The sequence below is a fragment of the Crocodylus siamensis genome, chromosome 1 (genome assembly GCF_052110815.1).
Source record: "Crocodylus siamensis isolate JL-2025a chromosome 1, ASM5211081v1, whole genome shotgun sequence".
Lineage (NCBI taxonomy): Eukaryota > Metazoa > Chordata > Crocodylia > Crocodylidae > Crocodylus > Crocodylus siamensis.
Window position 1 is genome coordinate 293735694 of NC_143395.1, and position 20282 is coordinate 293755975.

The following is a 20282-nucleotide window of genomic DNA, read 5'->3' on the forward strand; positions in this document are numbered from 1 at the left end:
GCTCTACATGGCAGGGGCCTGGAGGGGTCAACTTGCCAGCCAGGGGCTGCTCTGACCCAGCTCAATGTGCTGTGGAGGGGCAGGCTAGGGCACGAAGGTCCTCTAGTGTGGGGCTAGTGGCAGGCAGCCCCGCAGTAAAACACCCTTATATCCCAGCCAGCCCTGTCAGCATCTATAGAACCCCACCACAGGATAGTACCTGTATTTACAAGTACTAACCTGCAGCAGAGTTTATTAGTTTTCTGTGACCTAAAAGTACTGTACATGTAGACACTGAGGCATTTACTGCAGAGCTAATTAAGCTAATTAGGCAGTGAATGGCTTGTGTAGATGCAGCCCGCTATGGAAGAACTTGAATAAAATGGCCACATGAATGTAGAAATGTAAGAACTTGATTTTATTTATTCCTTTCTATGCCAATATCAGTTGAGTTATTTTATTATTGAAATTTTCACCTCCTCAGCCTTGCATATATTTGAACATGGTATCTGTAAACAAGCATAAATGAAATTCAGTACTTCTTCAGAAAGTGTGCTGTCATTGTTATTAATGTCTTTATTTCCTATAACAGAATAGATAACATTTTGCTAACAGATAACAAAGCCATAAAAAAGATTCTGTATTAGTGTATTAATAATCCTATGCAAAAGAAATAGTAGTTAGCATCTAAAGGTAAGAGATGCTACTCCAGATAACATATACACAACACGTTACTCGGCGTGTCTACATGTTCATTAATGCGCAGTAGTTACTGCACATTTAGTTCAGTACTTGCTTAATGAAGTAGTAACTAAATGCGCAGTAACTACAATTACTGCGCAGTAGTGGCAGTGCACAGTTTTTTAGTGACACTTAGTGCGCAGTATCCTAATACTACTGCATAGCAGTGTATTAGTGCAGTTTTTGCCTAGTATGCTATGCGACTGTGCAATGTTATTGTGAAGGAGGGGTGGCAGGAAAAGCCATTAGAAAATTCAACTGCATTGAAAAACTGTAGGACCATTTTTACCTTCCATTGATAATGCAAGCTATTTTCTACAAAGCAGACCTTCATGATTGTGCTTAGGAACTGCCTAACGCAGTGATGCTCAACCTTTTGTCCCTGTGAGCCAGATGAGTTGCATGGGGCCAGGACTTGGGCTGGATTAAGCCCTGGGAATGTACCCCACCACTTGTTTGACCCCAGTATTATTTCCTGCCATGAGGGGGGGTCGGGCTAGATGATCTACTCAGGTCTCTTCCGACCCTAGAAACTATGAAACTATGAAACTATAACCTGTATATGATGTTTATACTTCCCATTTTTAACTGAGTTAGCAAAACTTGATTCTTATGTACTTGAAGGCCCTTTTATACTTTACAAACCTGCCAGACTAAAGGGGCCTAAGGCTGGATGTAAAAATAATTTATACAGTGAAAAGGATCCTTAATGAAAATGAAAAATGTTTCAATATTTACATATGCTTGTGTTTTACATAGCTGGGGTTTTAAAACTGAGGTGAGGGGAGGAAGAACACAGAGCCCTGATGTTAAGGAGAGCCATCTAGGGTGGCATGTTTAGTGACATCACTGTTCTTTCCACAACTGTTCAGCCGCATTTCTCTCATGGCTTCCATTTCTTCATGCCTCTGCTTTCCTTGGGCCAACTGTACTTGTAAATGTTAGTACTCTGTCCACTAACGCTTATTGTTCTCAACCTTTTCAGATTCAAGGCAGCCCTTGTCAGACTGAAGGCACTTCTCCATAACTCCTGTGAATTGTAGGACTGTATTTCAAAAACTAATTTATTTATTATAGTGCTTGCTTGTTTGCTGAGGGGCCAGGTAGTAGGGATGACGGAGCAGCCATGCACAGAATCCTGAGTCTGCCCTTACCTCCTCACACTTCACTTACCTCGCTATGCTTCCAGCAGCATCCTTCAAAGGATCTTGTGGCATCCCAGGATGCCTTGGGACCCTGACTGATAATCACTGGCTTAGATTAAAGGACTAAGAAGTCTTTGTGAGGCAACACTGCTACTTGTAGAATTCTGAATTTTTCTTAGAAGGTGCAAATGTTTTCAGGGCTAGGGACAGAAGTTACACATAAACTGGTTTAAACCTGTAACAGAATAAAAGTTCAGTGCACATAAACCAGTTTCAAAATGGCTGAAACTAGTTTAAGATAAACCTGGTTGAATGTAGTATCAAATTTAACTCATTGAGGTGAAGCCAGTCTATGGAACTTCTGTCTCAGATCTAAGAGATTAATGAATAGTATAAATTATTAACATCTGTAAAAAAGTATAATTAATAGACACGTGGAAAGAGTAGCTAAAAGCAGCGGTCCATAGAGTTCATAAACTGGGCACTTCATGGGATAAATGACAATATAGAACATGGCTTGTACACGTTTATTATATAGTAATAGTATGTTACTGTTTGCTCAGTATAAATCAGGGATCATCAACGTTTTTGGCTGGGATGTCAAAAACACCCTAACCTTGACCTATGCCTTGACCTGGTATGCCAGAGGCAGACAGTAGGGGAGCCACAAGGGACCCAGTTCTTGTTGTCGATGGTGGGTGTACATGTGCCTCCAGGTAGACAGTGGATTGTGCTTCCCCAGCCCTTTCCCTATTGTGTGCCCTGAGGTTTGTATGCTAAGGCTCTGGACCATGGTGCGGGTGTTAGCAGCCTGCCTGCCACCTGCTGCAGCTACCCAGAGCCTGGGCCGGCTGTGGCAGGCAGCCAGGAGGCTACAAACAGCTGCACCAGGCTCCAGAGCTCTGGTTGGGCTCCATGGCAGGGCTGGCTGCACATGCACCTTGGGACACATGGCCAGGAAGTAGCCTGGGGCAGCGAAACCCCAGACCATCTCCCTCGAAGCATGCATACAGCCACTGCCACCACAGAGCCCAACCAGGGCTCTAAGGCCCAGCTGGAGCCCAGTGCAGCTGTTTACAGCCTCCTAGGTGCCTGCTGCTGCTGGCCTGGACTTTGGGCAGCGGCTGCCTGTCACAGACCCCAAGCTACTTGCAAAATGGCTTGCAGCCTCCCACCACTTGCTCCATGGCTGGCAGCAGCTGCCCAGAGCCCAGGCTGGCTGCGGCATATGGAGAAAAATGGTTTTGCATGCCATGCTCTGGCACACATGCCAGGGCTTGCTGAACCCTGGTATAGATCATTATCATTCATGCTGAAAGGCTGATGAAGAAAATCTAAAGGGGATATTGATTGGTAACACTAAAAAATACAGACGAACACAGACACAAAATTCTAGTAGGAAGTAATGATCTCATAAAATAACAGAAACATAGAAAGTTAGAGGTGATAAAGACGTTAAGTTTTTGAGTCCAACTCAGGCCAATACAGAACTATGCTCTATATAGCATTTCTAGTACTTACGTCTAGTTCAATTTTAAATGCCCTTTATAATGGAAGTGTTAATGTTTCCCTTGACAGCAACAGAATAAAGCAAAATACATGTCACCGTGAGAAAGTTTTTCAGATATTCAGTATGGGTTTTTTTGTCCTTCATCTCATTAATCTGAATTATTTTCTGCAGCACTCTAAATAATTCTGTTTTTTTCCCTGGGTACTGATCATGCAAGGGGGTCAGGGCTGGCAAGGACCTTATGGAGTCCCACAAGCTTCAGTGCATGCTTAGACATAACTGGAAGAATCCTATTTCACTTTATACACCCAAGAGGCACTTACCCAGCCATGTAACTCCTGTTTTTTGGTACTTACACACTGTTTGAAATCTTATACTACATGTAGTATGGACAAGAAAATTGAGTCACTGCACCTTTTAATGAATATTTATTAGATATAGAACGAGGAAGTCCATGCCCATTTGGGAAGCTAGAGTCCGGGCTAGAACCCAGAGCCTGCTCCTTTTTGGGAGGGAAGGAGCAGTCATTATACTGAGCCACACACCCTCTAACTTAACCCTTTTCTCTTGGCTCATTTGTCTCCCTTCCCTGGTTGCTCAGGTAGCCAGCTTCAAAAGGAGGGCTGGCAAATGACTAACTTGTGACTTTGTGGTTAAAATACATTCAAAACTGCCTCTGGGTGAGGCATCCCCAAAACATGTATCTGCTGCTTCTTGGATGAGTTACCTAACTACTGACCTACTGAGCGTAAATATGGGGGATGCAGGGGAGGCTCCTCTATTCCCCTGAATATCCACTAATCATGGGGGGTTTGCCTGGTTATACTTTTGGAACTTATTTTTGCCCTGGTATGTGTGTACAGAGCTGTGTACGTACCTGGCCAAAGTTCAGGCTATTGAGCATGCTTGCACCTCCACATTGTTTTGTGGAATAAGATAGCAAATTGTGTAGGTGCCAAAAAATGTCACTTATTTGGCAGGGTTAGTGAAATAGTGTCCTTTCCCCAAAATGTAGATCCCCCCATCCAAGTCAAGCATTGGTATTCTTATCCATTATATGTGGGTAGGCTGACAATATTCCCCCTTCCTATTTCTTTAGCCAAAATACATGACATCCAGTAGGTGCCCAAATATGGATTTAGATGCCTCATGGTAATCATCTGGGTTTTTTTTAAGTCTTTCCCTGTGATTTCTGCCACAGTATCATGTGAGGAATATAAATATCTGAGCTACATACACTGTATTGGTGTTACTCAAATTGATTTCTAAATATATATATTTCTCTTTTTTTTACCTCCACTAGGGTGATACCTTCCTGCTACAATAGAATGCAATTTTCTATGTAATTATTATCCCAAGTCATTTACTGAACTACTATTACCCCCATTCTTCTTTTTTTGGTCCAGCAGGTTGTAAATTTTGTGTAGTCTAATTTAATATGAAATGTAATAATATGATTTTTAATATATAGTTATTTTTTGAAGTATTATGTTTTTGTCCTTTGACCACCTTCACACCTAAGTTTTCTTTAATTTTCTTGAAAATATTATGCTGTAAGTAATTAGGGTCTCTGAGAATTTATAGGAAACTGACAAATTTTTGGAGCATGGCACATTGAAAGACTTCATAACTTAGTACAATAAATAACTAAAAACATGAAATAGTGAAAAAAAAGTAATATTGAATCAGGCAACAATATGAGGTTATGAATATGTGAACAGCTACCTTTCTTCCAAATATCCTTCAATGTTTTATTTATAAGGAAATCCCTCTCCTCTACTTTAAACAGGCATTTTAAAAATAATTTTAAACATTAAGCTGTCAGCCATCAGGATAAGAACCCTGTAAAAATCTGGACAAACAGATCTGACAAGCACAATTTTCAGATGCTGGTACCTGATGCTATCCTAATGGTGGAAAAACAAGAAATTTGTTTTGTTACCTCATTTACTGTTTATGAGCTACAACGATGCCATATAAGGATGACTACTATGCAATGTACACAGCTCACATTAGAGTGCATTTATAAAGACAATGCCGGACTTTTCATATTTCTGATATGGTTCTGTGTAGTTTTAATTTCCTGATGAAAATTATCAAGCTGGTATGATTCCACACATGTATAGAAGAGCAGCAGGGAACTCATACATTCTCTAGCTTTCACATTACATCTCCTAATTAGTTTCATGCCTACTGTCCTGGATATCTGAATCAGTAGCCATCATTTTTTTTTACCTTGATCTACCTGCACTTAGTACAGCTCACAGGTAACTTGTCTGAAGAAAGTCTTCCTTGTTCCCAGAATTATTATTTATTATTCAAATAAGAGAATAGAACATTTATATTTGCTCCATTTACTGATGCTCTCCTCTGCCAGACCGTGTACCCAAAAGACTTGCTAATATGTTAATTGTATTTCAATGAAAAAATGTCTTTCAGCTGTGAAAATGCATTATTGATGTATGTGAATGTACTGTATATCCTCAGTGCTAACTCCAAAGACCAGCGCATTTTACTCTTTATCTGTAGTGTTTCCCAATGAATAATATGGATTAGCATAAAAATCTGCTCTTTAAAAATTCATCATTGGCTAATATTAAAGCAGCAGGCTATTACTAATACCATGTAGCTAAAAGAGTGCATTCCAAACAGTATTGATTGTTTAGCTTACCTCAAAGTAATTTATAAACTGTAGATATTGGTTTATAGGTATGAGAGATTTAATCCTCCAAGTTCTGCATCTATTGTTTATATTGCATTGTTTCCTTTCCAATTTTAGCAGTATATAGTGTTTAATACATAATTCACTTTCTTGATTATTGGCTAGAATAAGGTCCTTGGGGAAATAAAATAGGGACTATTACATTTTAATTAAAATCAATTGATAAAGTCAGTGAAAACAGCATTTATCATTGGCTCGAAGGTATAGCACACCTTTGAAACACTATGAAAAAAACTAAAACAGTGGATGAAAGATTAACCAGTCATGAAAACGTCCAGTTTAATTAGCTCTACCACTCTGCTCTCGGCTAATGTAATAACAAGTCAATGTTCTTGAGGCTTGCTACCTGTTTTTAAAAATCAATGATGAAAAATTGTGTCTGGAATAATTTAATAACACCTAATTGAGCAATGAGCTTATAGTGGCATTTTAAAATATAATGTAAGCAGCAGCCGCAGGTAAAGATTTACTCATATGTTAGTGAAATTATGAAGAGAGGAGAGGATGTTATTGGAAATCCAGAAGGGGGGTCCATTACTTGGAGTCTAGACTTTGGCCCTTTCTCAGTGAACATCTGTAAGCTCTATAACATCCTGTTTTCTAACTACACTTGAATGAAACTGGTACACACCTCCAATCCTTAGTCCTCACTGTTTACAGTATGTTCTTCAGAATGTTATCCTGATGCCATAAATGCATACTATGCTTCAAAGGTTGGGTGGGGTTTAAAGCTTATTAAGGTTTAAAGATTAATATTTTCTAGCAGTTTAGAGGCAGTGTTTTAAAATGTGCATGCCTAAACAAGTGTATCCTATTGTCTAAAGCAGGGTTGTCAATGACAAATCCCATAGGGCTTCTGGAGGGGTCCAGGCAAGTGGGCATGGGTGGACAGAGACCTGCTGAGGATGTGTGTTGGCAGCAGATGGGATGGGTGAGTGACAGTTGTGTTAATCCCCACAGTTCTCTGACCTGACACAGAGCCTCAGAAACCCACCACTCACCTTATTGCTGATGGTGAGTCCAGATCCAGACCACAAGGTGCCCTGTGGTCCAGATCTAACCTGAGGGGCCATAGGAGTTTGACATCGCTGTTCTGAAGCAAGATGAACAGCTGAAGTGTTTACAGAATAAAGGTTTAAATAAAGCATGTGTTTTTATTTGCTGCAAGAAGACTTTGATGACTAAAATGTAAGCCTGGTGTAGCTTACATTCTTTACCAAAATTACAACCATATATTTGGGGCAGTCAATCAAGTGATTCTGGTCAATCTAAGCAATCAACAGGCATTTGGAGCAGCCAGTTGGGAGCTGCCCCAAATATCCTGTTATGGTTTTGGTGGAGAATGCAGAAAGATGAATGATCATGAGCATGCCAAAGGAGGTTGGAGAGACTAAGAGAAGCCTGTTTCCAGAGATTTCTCTTTAATCATAGCCTTAGAACAGCTGCCTAAATGGACAGCTGAGCACAGTTCTCAGTGCTGATGCCAGCAACATCTGCTCCAGCAGATGGCTTTCCATCACCAGTCTCTAGTAAGAGACAGCTTATAGTTGTTGCAGCAAATCACAACTTTGCTATAGCTATCTGTGCCAGCAGCATGCCTGCAGGGCTGGAGTTGACAAGCCCAGGCAACCCCATCAGGCTCACAATGATGGGACCAGAGCCTTATCAGGAGACTTTGAGGAGGTAATGAGGGCAGCTCAGTGGCCTCTGAACCAAAATGCAGTGGTCTTCTTCCCCCACCTACCAGGAAGGACTAAATTGGCCAATCAGGATCTTGATGCTGCAACTGCCTAGACTATAAGCAGGAGAAACCTACCATCTATGAGTGAAATTATGCACTAATCTGGGCAGATAAAACTTGGGCTGATGCATCCAGGCCAGCAAAATTTACTCTTTTAGTCTGAATGAATGACACAAAAGTGTTGGTTCTTGTTGATTCTGACCATGTCCTGACACCAGTAAATATGCTCTCTCTCCCAGACAGAGGGATCTTCTAGAGCAAGGGTAAGCAGTGTTTTCCAGCAGGAGGCTGGAATGACCCAGCTCATGTACTAAGCAGGACAACTCTAGGACTCAACCACCACCACTTCTCACCACCCAACTGCAGTGTGTCATGGGCAAAGCACCCAGCTGCTGACTGCTACCAAAGCCCATGCTCTGCAGATCAGATCCAATGGCTCCATGGGCTGGAGACAGCTTGCAGGCTACACTGCTGACCCCTGCTCTAGACCGCTGTCTGCAGGGTGCTGTCTGGAAGATAGGGCAGCCCTATCTTCCAGCCCAGGCTAATTAGACCATTGGGGAAAGCTCTTTTTAGTTAGGTGGGATATGTCCCGTGCCTGGCCATCACCCTTAGCTTGGATTGGAATTATTGTGAAAATCCTTTTAACAGTTCTTATCACTCTTCATTAAGCATGGTCAATTATCTGACTCTCCACTGACTCAGAACCCAGAGTTCTCAAAGTTGTACAGGATGTTACAAGTTGCTTAATCTTTTGAAAGCTATTGCCCCATGAAAACAGTACAACAAAATTCTTGCCTGGGCTGGAATGAGGAACCTCCTAGGCCAGACTTTGAGCTGCCAAGTGTACCATTCATTTTGTCAGAAAACAGAAAACAAATGAGACCTTCATCTAGCCTGCCATGATTAACAGGCAATTGTGAACACACAACAACCTGGGATCTTCCTGTACATTCTGTTGCAGAGTGAGCAGCTATATTGCCTTGAGACAGATCATCAGATGGAAAATTCACTGTCAGATGCTGCTCCTGAAACCCTATCAGAGAAGTTAAAAAGACACTTGGGCAAAGGAAAGGCTTAAATAAGATTCAGGTCCAGATATTTTGGCCAGACATATATAAGGAAATTCTATGCTTCATGTCCAGAATGTTAGCTTCCTACCCCTTGGAAAATGAAAAAAAAAAACCTCTTTGGTCCCTCTATGAGTGACAGACATCTCATTTGAATGGCTTGGTAGATTTGGTGGGACCCCTTGAAAATTCACAGCTGGGTACAAATATATTCTGGCTGTTATGGACTATGTTCCCTCTTCCTGTGAGGCAGTGCTACTCTCATCTCTGATAAAAAAAGAAAAAAACCATTGCCATGAAAGATTTTTGCTCTGGTAGAGGTGCCATGGAAACTATTACATGCCAAGGGACTAATTGTATGTCTCAGACTTTAGTAGAGTTACACTAGGCCCTGAAATTCAAACTTTTTCAACCTCTATTTGCCACTCCCAGTTGAAAAGTCTGGTGGAATAGTTCAATAGTTGGGGAGCAGGCTGTGAAAATTCACTGCCACTGTGTGCACCATTAGCATCAACTATTTTCTTCACTTTTATCTATGGTTCACGAGGCAGCAGTTCTTGCCTTTTCAATCCCTATAGCACAGGGAAATTTTAGAACTCATACAACAGATGATGTGGAAAGAAGCCCTCCTCCCTCCCTACCCCTCCTACCCCTCACCCCCTTCCCTGCACCACAGCTGAAAACTTGGTCTTATTTTCTTGAAATCTTTGGAGAGATTCAAAGAATTTGGCTCGAACACCAAGAAGAAATTGTTATGTGCCCATTTTGTACAGGAGCTGCACACAAGAGCATACAGCTCTGGGACTTTAATCCTGCGACAAAGTTTTTGTTCCTCGAGTTCTAATTTGAAGTTAACGGTCCAATGGCAAGGATGATAAAAAGTGAACCAGCAAGTATAGACAGTAAACTATGTTATCCAATATCCAGAAATATCTGCAAATATATCATGTAAGCATTATTAAAACCCTGGCATGATTGGGAACATCTGTTTCATAGTACCATAGTACTTAGGGTTGGAAGGGACCTAAACAGATCATCAGGTCCAGCCCTCTCCCCAGGCAGAAACAGGAACTGGGGTCATATCACCCCAGCCAAATACCTGTCCAGCCTCTTCTTGAAGGCCCCCAATGTAGGAGAGAGTACCACCCCACTTGGGAGCCCATTCCAGAGCCTGGCAGCCCTAACCGTAAAGGAATGTCTCCTGATGTCCAGCCTGAACCTTCTCTCTAACAATTTGTGGCCATTATTCCTAGTAACCCCAGGTGGTGCCCAGGGGAACAGAGCCTCCCCCAATTCCTGCTTGTCCCCCTGGTGAGTTTGTAATCTGTTTATAGCTGCCTAACCCCCAGAGCCTGATGCAGGCCTACAGGCAACTGCAACTCTATGATTTGAAATGGTTCAAAACCAGTCTCACCCATGAGTAGAGAACTTGGGCCCAACTGTTCACTTGTCCAAGGTATTTTCTCTAGGCCTAGGATTAATCCATTTATTAGCCTCAAGTCTAGTCTGAACCTATATGAAGACAACTTTCCCAGAGGCTGAGAGATATGATCAGGCAAGAGTAACAATAAATATTGAACCATGAGATGACTGAATAGTCTCATAGTAACCTGAAGAGTCAAATCAGTTTTGTACCAAAACTGAATGGGACCAAAAAGCAAGGGGGGCAAGAGTGCTCGAAAGCCCCCCTGGCTCACCACGGGTGTCCAGGAATGCCTGCTTACCAAAAAGGCGGCGTACACCCAGTGGAAGGGGGGTGCTATCTCCAAAGAGGAGTATACCTCCTCTGCTTGGGCCTGTAGAGGGGCTTTCAGGAAAGCTAAGGCAGACATAGAGCTAGGACTAGCATCCAAGATCAAGGATAATAAAAAGTCCTTTTTCAAATATATAGGGAGGATGAAGACGGCACCGGGTAATGTGGGGCCCCTGCAAAGTATGCTGGGCAATCTGGTGGTTGCACCAGAGAAGAAAGCGGAACTCTTTAACCAATTTTTCACCTCTGTTTTCTTGTGCAGGGACCGGGACTTCCCCGCTGTGATGCCAGATGGACTCGAGGGGAACGCCTCCAGACCTCAGGTTGGGGAGGACCGGGTTAGAGAGCTTCTGGAGGGGCTGGACGTGTTCAAGTCAGTGGGTCCAGATGCTTTCCACCCCAGGGTGCTGAGGGAGCTAGCTGGGGTTATTGCAGGGCCTTTGGCATGGCTTTATGAGCACTCATGGTGCTCAGGCCAGGTGCCAGATGACTGGAAGATAGCTAACGTGGTCCCCATCTTCAAAAAAGGGAAGAGAGAGGACCCGGGCAACTATAGGCCCATCAGTCTTACCTCTATCCTTGGGAAACTCTTTGAGAAGATCCTCAAGGAGCACATCTGTGTGGGCTGGCTTCAGGGATGATGCTCAAGGGCAACCAGCATGGTTTCATTACGGGCAGGTCAAGTCAGACCAACCTGATTGCCTTTTATTATCAGGTCACAAAAGCCTTGGATCCAGGTGTTGCCATAGGTATAGTCTTTCTGGATTTCAGCAAGGCCTTTGACACCGTCTCCCACCCCATCCTCATTAAAAAACTAGGCGACTGTGGCACTGATGCCTACACAGTCAGATGGATTGCAAATTGGCTCAAGGGTCATACTCAGAGGGTGGTAGTGGACAGGTCATATTCAACCTAGGGGGAAGTGGGCAGCAGAGTCCCCCAGGGCTCGGTCCTTGGGCCTGCGCTGTTCCATTTCTTCATCAGCGATTTGGACAACGGGGTGAAATGCAACCTGTTTAAATTCGCTGATGATACCAAAATTTGGGGTGAGGTGAGCACGCTAGTAGGGAGGGAAAGATTGCAGCAAGATCTGGATAGGTTACATAACATAAACATAACATAAACAGGCTAACATAAACAGGATGCATTTCAATACTGACAAGTGCAGGGCGCTGCACTTAGGCAATAGAAACCAGCAGCACACTTATAGAATGGGAAACTCCCTTCTTGAGAGCACGGAGGCAGAAAGGGATCTTGGAGTCATTATTGACTCCAAGATGAACATGGGCCGACAATGCAAGGTCACGGTTGGCAGGGCTAACCGGACCTTGTCGTGCATCCACAGCTGCATCTCAAATAGCGCCAGGGAGGTGATCCTCCCCCTCTGTGCGATGCTCGTCAGGCCACAGCTGGAGTACTGCGTCCAGTTCTGTGCGCCCCATTTCAGGAGAGATGTGGACAACATTGAGAGGGTCCAGAGGAGGGCCACCCACATGATCCAGGGACAACAGGGCAGACCCTACATTGAAAGACTGCGGGACCTAAACCTGTTCAGCCTTCACAAGAGAAGGCTGAGGGGGGACCTGGTGACTGTCTATAAACTCACTACGGGTGACCAGAAGGGTTTGGGGGAGACACTGTTTCCCCTAGCGCCCTTGGCATGACAAGGAACAATGGACACAAATTATTGGAGAGTAGGTTTAGCTTAGAATCCACAAGAACTACTTCACAGTTAGAGCGGCTAGGAGCTGGAACCAACTTCCAAGGGAAGTGGTGCTGGCTCCTACCCTGGGGATCTTTAAGAAGAGGCTTGATGCCTACCTGGCTTGACTCATTTGAGTCCAGTTTTTCTCCTGCCCAGGCTGGGGGTCGGACTTGAAGATCTACAAGGTCCCTTCCGACCCTACTTCTATGATTCTATGATTCTATGTTTTGACCTAAAATTTGAGGAAGCCAGTGCTTTGTCCACATTCAATACATATCCCATCTCATGGGTCAGTGAATTACTGAATCTATTGGAGGAAGCAAGATATTTTACTGTCCTATATCTGACCAATGGATATTGACAGATCCCTCTCAGGACTTAGAAAGACTTTCTGGAGTCTTAGGAAAAGATTGGCTTTCCAACCACATTTAGCATTTACCAGTTTTAAACAATACTGTTTGGATTGCCTGAGGTCCTTGTTATTAGGGCTGCATGAAGCTCTGAGGGCTGATTCAATTCAGAGGAGACTCGGCCTGATTTGGTGGCTGAATCTCCATATTCGAATTGAATCAGGAGACCAATGAAAAGGTCTGAATTTATTTGGAAAAAATTTGCAGAGCTTCAGGGAATCCCCACTCACAGCAACAGGGAGCTGGACCTGGACTCCATGCTGGTAAGTAGGGGGAGCAGGGGCTGGAGGAGGGGGGAGGGGAACATGGGAGGCCCCCTGCCAGATCCCATCCCCTGCCTGCTCTCCCGGTCTCCTTGATCATCCCCTGACCCCGGCCTGCTCTCCCAGCCGTACCTCACCATGGCTGTCCTGCCTGCCCCAGCTCCCGGCCCTTTAAAAAAAAAGAAGCCCCAACTCAGCAGCTGGTGCAGCAGCCTCAGGGCTTCTGGAGGCTCATGAAAGACCCTGCCACACAGCATGGGACAGTAGGGGCAGCAGGGATCACCCCCACTGCCTGGCAGGAGTCAAAAAGTCAAGGTTTGTTTTTTTTTAAATGGCTGGGAGCTGGGGCAGGCGGGGCAGCCATGGGGGCAGGGGCTGGGAGAGCAGGTGAGGGTTGGGGGCTTGTGGCAGCAGCTAGTGAGTGCATGTATAATGAAGTAGAGCAGCTTTCCTCTGATAAGAAAGCAGCTAAAGAGCTGTAAGAGAGCTTCCTAGTTCCATGGTGCTTTCACTACAGCCAAGGCCAGACCTGGCTTGACTCCAAGTAGCCATCCCTAATATGAAGACAACTGGCCAAGGCCACCAATAGGATGCAAGACTGAGGGGATGGACTGAACCCAAATCCACACATACACAAATGGTCACAAAGACCTTTTAATATCCTTGAGCATTCCCCACCTCAGCAGTTGTAGACCACATGCTAAAACCATTTTCTGAAAATGCCTTATAACCTGACAACTATACTGATACAGTTACCATGCATGGAGACTTTTCTCTATTCTCTTTAGAGTGTCATGCTGAAACTTTCTATTCACTTTAACCTGGGTTGGATAACCAACTGCATGTCCTAGATCATCACAATACACCAAATACTTACCTTTGTGGCCAGTAGGTGAGGGGTCCTATATAGCCTTCCAATACTACAAAGCCATGTAATTATAATTTTTAACATTTTCTAATAACTTTTTAAATCTGTTCTTAGAAAGAGGTAACTTGGGAGGGAAGACCAGGGCATGAACACTGTGATAGCTGGGGGATAATTCCCTGGCTAGCTTAAGCAACCAGGAGGCACTGAGAGCAGCTATTGGAATTGTAACCAGCACACTTTTACACCCAGTGGATGTGTCTACATATGAAATTAATTCAATGAAATAAATGCTGGTATAGTTCACGCCAGATTTTGTTCCTCCTAGGCACTACATTTACATGTGCGCCTGGGACTGCAGCATGTTCAACCAAAGCAGCACAGCTCTGGCTGGCAGGGGGCCCCGGGAGTCAGCCTACTAGCCAGGGCTGCTCTGACCCTGCTCAGTACGGTGCAGAGGGGCTGGCTAGGGCACATGGGTACTACACAGCAGGACTAGTTGGAAGGTAACCCCACCCTGTAGCACCCTGATGACGCAGCCAGCTCCGGTCAGCATCTACACATGCGTTGTGGTGGAGTAAATAACTTGCATTGGGCAGTACTATACTAGTTAATTAGTTTACTCTGACCAAATAGCACCACACATGTAAATGCTGACACTTTACTATGGAGCTAATTAGTCAGCCCCAGAGTAAATGTATCATGTAGATGTACCCAGTTAGAGCCAAACATATATGATAGATTTTAATGTAGTAAATCAAATGATAAAGATTGTCAGAATGAAAGCACAGATGGGTTCATGTTGCACACAAAATCTAAAACAGCATGTATTAAAACTCTTAACCTTAGAAATGAGCAATCCAAGTAATTCCATTCTTACCTGCAGAGGTCTTTACAATTTCTGAAGTGTTTCTGAGACCCATGAAGTCAAACTGATAGAGTCTCCAAGACTTCTGGTCAGCAGCTTCAACGGAGTTTTTTCTCCATCTGTAAATCATTTCTTCTTTAGGATAGCCATCTGTAAATTTAAAAAAAAGTTACCTGTTATAAAGAAATGTTAGAAAGCAGTATTATAGTTTAAATTTATGAAAAGTTGGGAGTTTTTAAACCCTTAAACCATCTGCTCTGTATTCCCTCCTCTCCTCCCTTAACTGTATTGATATGATTCAGCAGAAGAGAGGTTTTATTTTCGGGCATAGTAAAAATAGCTTATATCCTAGCAAGAATGAAAAGAATCGCTACAAACACCCATAGACTTCTATATAGACAGAAGTTCACAGGAGAAGTGGAGAAAATACAAACAGAAGCTGGTAAATATTTTTCTGTCCAGTCATTGTTTTAAAATGAGAACTGTTTTTGTCTAAATGAAAGGTTTGAAGACAAAATGCATTTCTCAGGATTTTTTTTCATTAAAAAGTACTCAAACCAAAATTAAAAAATACTGGCTAAATTTTTAAGGAGCTTGGTCATTTGGGGGGGCATGAAAATTGACTTAAGCAAATTTAGGGTTTAATTTTTTTTTATTCACAGAATATTTTTTCCAAGTGAGTGGGAGGTAATAGATGAGTCTTAAATAAGATATATTTTCCAGGGATACAGATTTTTATACTAAATTAATGTCTTGTCACATATTATATTACTGTAGTGTGAACATTTTCTGATGCAGTTCTTTCTTTCATTAAAAAACCCAGCATATTAAAAGTAACACTATATAAGAGAAGAAAAGTTATTTAAAAGTCTGATTATTTTTTAAAATAGAAAAAAACCTTTAATATGGTATATGTCATGATATTTCTAAAATGAACAATGCAACAAAGAAAGTTTTTATTGGCATGGTATTTTTAAAATGACTGCTTCACAATTAGTTTTAAAGGCTGTGGTATTTAATATAATAGTACATGATTTACATAAGTGAAATAGCTTAAGAACCCTTTTAGCTGTATACTAATGAATAGTAATAATTCTGTTGCCAAGTTTCCATTTTATTGCAGAATATTTACATGAATTGCTAAATTATTAGAAACCTTCCAGAGATTCATTCAAATAAATGGTGATTAAAAACTGTGAACATTTTGGAGGAAGTTACACAATTTTGAAAATTAGTTTAGTTCAAAATTGGAATAGAGTTTCAAAATGATTTGCAAAATGAAACTTTTGGAAGGAAAAACTTCAGACTAGCCAAAATTGAAATTCTTTATTTTAATTTTTCTTTTAAATGTTAATTTTATAATACAAACTAACATAAATTTCAAGATGAAATATTTCAGCATGAAAAACGTAATATATTATAAACATCCAAATGGTTTGTTTTGACCTGTTAAAATGCTATTCCTTTCCAAAACAAAATTTTGTCAAAATTAATGCATTCCTCTGGGAAATTTTGCGATAGAGAGAATGACATTTTCTGAAAGAAGAATGTTCTATAACAAACTTTCAGCTTGTTGTGAGCAAAACAAAATGTCTAGAAAAGAGTAAGAGGCCATTACTAGTTAGGGTATCAATGCATCCATGTATTGTAATACTGATTGCTATCAAATAATAAACTAGATATAGATCAAGAGGCAAACTTTTACCCTAGCTTAAATGAAAAGTAAAACAAAAACAAAAACTTTTCATACACACATCTACCTTATTGATAATTTCCCCCTTTTCCTTTTAGATCATTGCCAAGCCATGATATAATTCCAGGACTCTAAGAATCTTTTCCCCTTGTTTAAAGGTCTACTTTGCTATGCCATTATTATATACCACCTCATTTACCCCTCATCTCAGCACCAAGACAGACACCTACAAGACCTTTATTCATGATCTTTTAAAAAAAATGTTAATTTAAGAGGGCGATGTTTATATACTCTCCATCACATGATGGGGAAAAAATAAAACAAGAAAACAAACACCCCAAACACAACTGTCACAGAAAATAAATAAATAAAGCTTTCATCTATATTTCACCAAAAAAAATTTCCAGACAGGTCTGCTGTAATAATCTCCGAGGACAACTTAAAGGGTCATGTAATGCCAGGTAGATTAAAGGAAGTGATTCAAACTATGTAATTAAGGAAAAAAGTTCCCACTACGCTCTAAAAAACTTACTTTTAACTGATGACTTCTCTACTCAAAAGTCTCTGTGTAAGCTTCAAACTGAAATAAATTCACTCCATTTTTCACCTTAAAAAGATTCTTATTTTGAGAACCCTGTACTAGGTCCTCACAATTCATATAGGAAGCACCAAATAAATTGGTATGTATGCTAAGGCTAAAGGGTTTTCTCACTGATAAGCAATTATAAGGTCAGTGTGTCACATGAAAGCAGTGCCTGTATCATAATAAAGCCTGGCTTGCTAGCTTTGTCCTAATCTTAACTATTAGCAGGAGACATGTCTCAAGTTGTCAGAAGTGAAAATATCATTGTCAGATTCCTTGGGCCAAATCCTACTTCCCCTTTGCATGACTATGGGCCCCCCTACATGTTACACGTAAGGTGTGATTTTCCAGGTAATCACACCTTGAGCTGTGGCCCAGCTACACATTCAAGCAATTACAAGTAATAAACTACAAAGTTATTCCACAAAAAATGTGTAATAATTTTATAGCCTGTTGTAGTCACACTGTTAATTGAACATGCAGCCAAGTGCTCCCCTCTGCCTGCGAGCACCATCAACTGAGGACCTCCCAGCTATGAGGGTCTACCCCTTGCTGCCAGCAGGGATACTGGTTTTTGCTGATAGAAAAATCCCCAATTTTCCAGTTAAAAAAAGTAACCCCAAATCCACATTTTTTCATGATCAAAATGAAGCACAATTATCTATTTATCTATCCATCTTTCTATCTATCTAGATATAGATATATATAGCTAGCTAGCTAGATACCTATATCTATACTGATATCTATATCTAGCTATAGTTACATTTTTTAACCTGAAAATTGGGGATTTTTTTTTATCAAAGGAAACCAGGATCCCTGCTTATTAGCACATTTGAATCAGAGAATTATGGAATAGTATGGCTGAAGAACAAATAGTCCAGCCCTTTCCTTAATGTAGGATCATCCCTGATGGATCCTAGATATGTGTTTGTATAAACTGCTCTTAAAAGCTTTGAACAATGGAGATTCCACAATGTTTGCACATAGGCTGTTCCCATCAAGCACCCTCATGTTAACAAAGTTTTTCCTAATATCCAACCTAAATTTACCTTACAGCAATTTAAGGCATTGCTCCTTGTCCTGCCATTTCACCTACAAAGGAAAATGTATCACTGCCATTCCTGTATAACCATCCTTCAGGTATTTGAAGGTGGTTGTCAAATCGCCCATCAATCTTTTTTTCTGCAGACTAACTAATCACAATTCAGTTCTTTCAGATGTTCCTGTTTTTCAGACCCTTTATTATTTTGTTGCTCTTCTCTGAACTCCTTCTAATTTAGCCATGTCCTTCTTGCAGTACAGTGCTCCAAACTGGACCCCATACACCAGATGAGGCCTCACCAGTGCTGATTCATTTCATATACATCAGGGCTGGAAGGAACCTTATCAAATCATCGGGTCCAGCCTCCTACCCAAGGGGCAGGAAGTCAGTTAGGGTCAAAGGATCCCAGCAAGATAAGCGTCCATACGTTTCTTAAAAGTGTCTGGAGTAGGTGCATGCAGAATACAGATGAAAAATCACTTCCCTTGACAAGCTGGTGACATCCCTATTAGTACAGCCCAGTATACTTCTTTTTTCAACAAAAGCACATTGTTGGCTCATTGAGCTAATGGTCCACTATAACCCCCAGTCCCTTTTCTGTGGTACAGCAGCCTAGCCTTGTCATTTGCACTTTTCCTATTGAATTTCATATGACCATTTCTCTAGCTTATCAAGGTCATTCTGCATCCCAGCCCTACCAGGGAGTCTGCAACTCCACCCAACTTGGTGTCACCTGCAAATTTGCTAAGCGTGCACTTAGTCCAATCTTCCAAATTATTCATGAAGATGTTAAACAATACTGGACCCCAAACATACCCCTGGGGAGCCACACTTGACACTGCCCCTCCCACCTAGACATTGAGCCGTTGATAACTACTCTTTGAGCACAAGGATCCAACCAGTTATGTATCTACCTTACATTGCTTTCATCTAGACTGCATTTGCTTAGCTTACTGATAACCTTACATGATCTAAGGAATAAGGATAACTATTTATCTCTTTGGGGTTAGTGAGAAGTTTAAGAAAGTATAATCCTCCAGTATTTTGTGATTTTCTAGATGTGTTTACTGCAGTGAAAAATTTCTTTGGAGTATAACAAGCCCTAGCATCAGTCATTGTTTTAAATCAGTATGCTACTGGCTTCAGCTGACTCTCCTTTCCTTTTTATTAATTATCTCCCTCTAATCTGCAGTTCCTGTCTTCTGCTCTTACAATGGCTATCTTACTTACATCAAAGAAAATAAGTACTGATGATTCAGATAAGTGTTGTTTCAGTCTACTGAAAGACTGTTCTTACTTTCTGTTCCAATGCTAGATGCTTTTACTTTTCAATTTGTTTAAAGGAGGTAACATTTCTGATGGACCAGATTTACATCTAGCTAAAGAATATTTTATATCTGAGATCCAAGTGACTTCATATCCTTAATAGTGTTTAATTTCCTTGGGTGCATACATACAATAAGAGGGAGTGAGGGCTCCTGTTACTTTAATAGGAAAAGGGCAGTGAGCAAGGCCTAAAATATATGGCAGGCAGCCGAGCAAAGGCCAAGTGCTAAAGTTAACAGCTCAAAGGTGACAGGGATAGGAGTGACAATCCTGAAATAAGCTGCCAAGGGGCAGAAGTCCAGGCAGTCAGGTAACTAAAGACTTCAAAACATCTGGGTTCGCTGCAGCACAGGAGAGCAAACTTATTAGTGTACAAGGGAGACACCCCTGTGCCTGGTTCAGAGAACCAAAAGATCAGGAACCAGAAAGGGTGACACTCAGGTGGTTTATACTTTGGTCTCTGAGCCAGAGAAGGCAGTGTGGCCCTGGTATTTACTGAGGAAAGAGCTTCTGAGTGCCCAGGCTGCTAGAGAGGGTAACCCAGGCAACCTAGGCATGCAAAGAAGCTGAGGGAGCAAGTTGATAGGGGAGAGAAATTTACCAGGACCTCAGGAGATCCAGAAGGGATTAAAAGTTGTGTTTGAATATTGGCTAGTCAATACCAGAGGTTTAGGAGTGGTTATAGGGGTGGTTTGGAAACCACAGTAGGGTGTCTGAGGGGCATGCTGCACATGGTGCCCACCAAAGCCAGAGCAAGTAGGATGGAGTCAAACAGGCCAGAGCCAGAGCAAGTGGGTGGAAGCTGAGCGAGCAGAAGTTGAGACAGGGGTCGGGGGCCTAAGTGAATAGAAGCTAATGTAAAACCA

At 41.9% G+C, this 20282-nt stretch overlaps 1 protein-coding gene across 2 annotated transcripts in view; it reads right to left on the reverse strand.

Moving 5' to 3' along the window:
• The window catches only part of GABRG3 (gamma-aminobutyric acid type A receptor subunit gamma3), a 600858-nt gene that overhangs the window by 96492 nt on the left and 484084 nt on the right, over nt 1–20282 (reverse strand). For both annotated transcript variants that reach the window (XM_090064879.1, XM_090064886.1), the window contains one exon: nt 14785–14922. In XM_090064879.1, coding sequence (XP_089921005.1) covers nt 14785–14922 — 138 coding nt within the window. The remainder of the gene's footprint in view (nt 1–14784; nt 14923–20282) is intronic.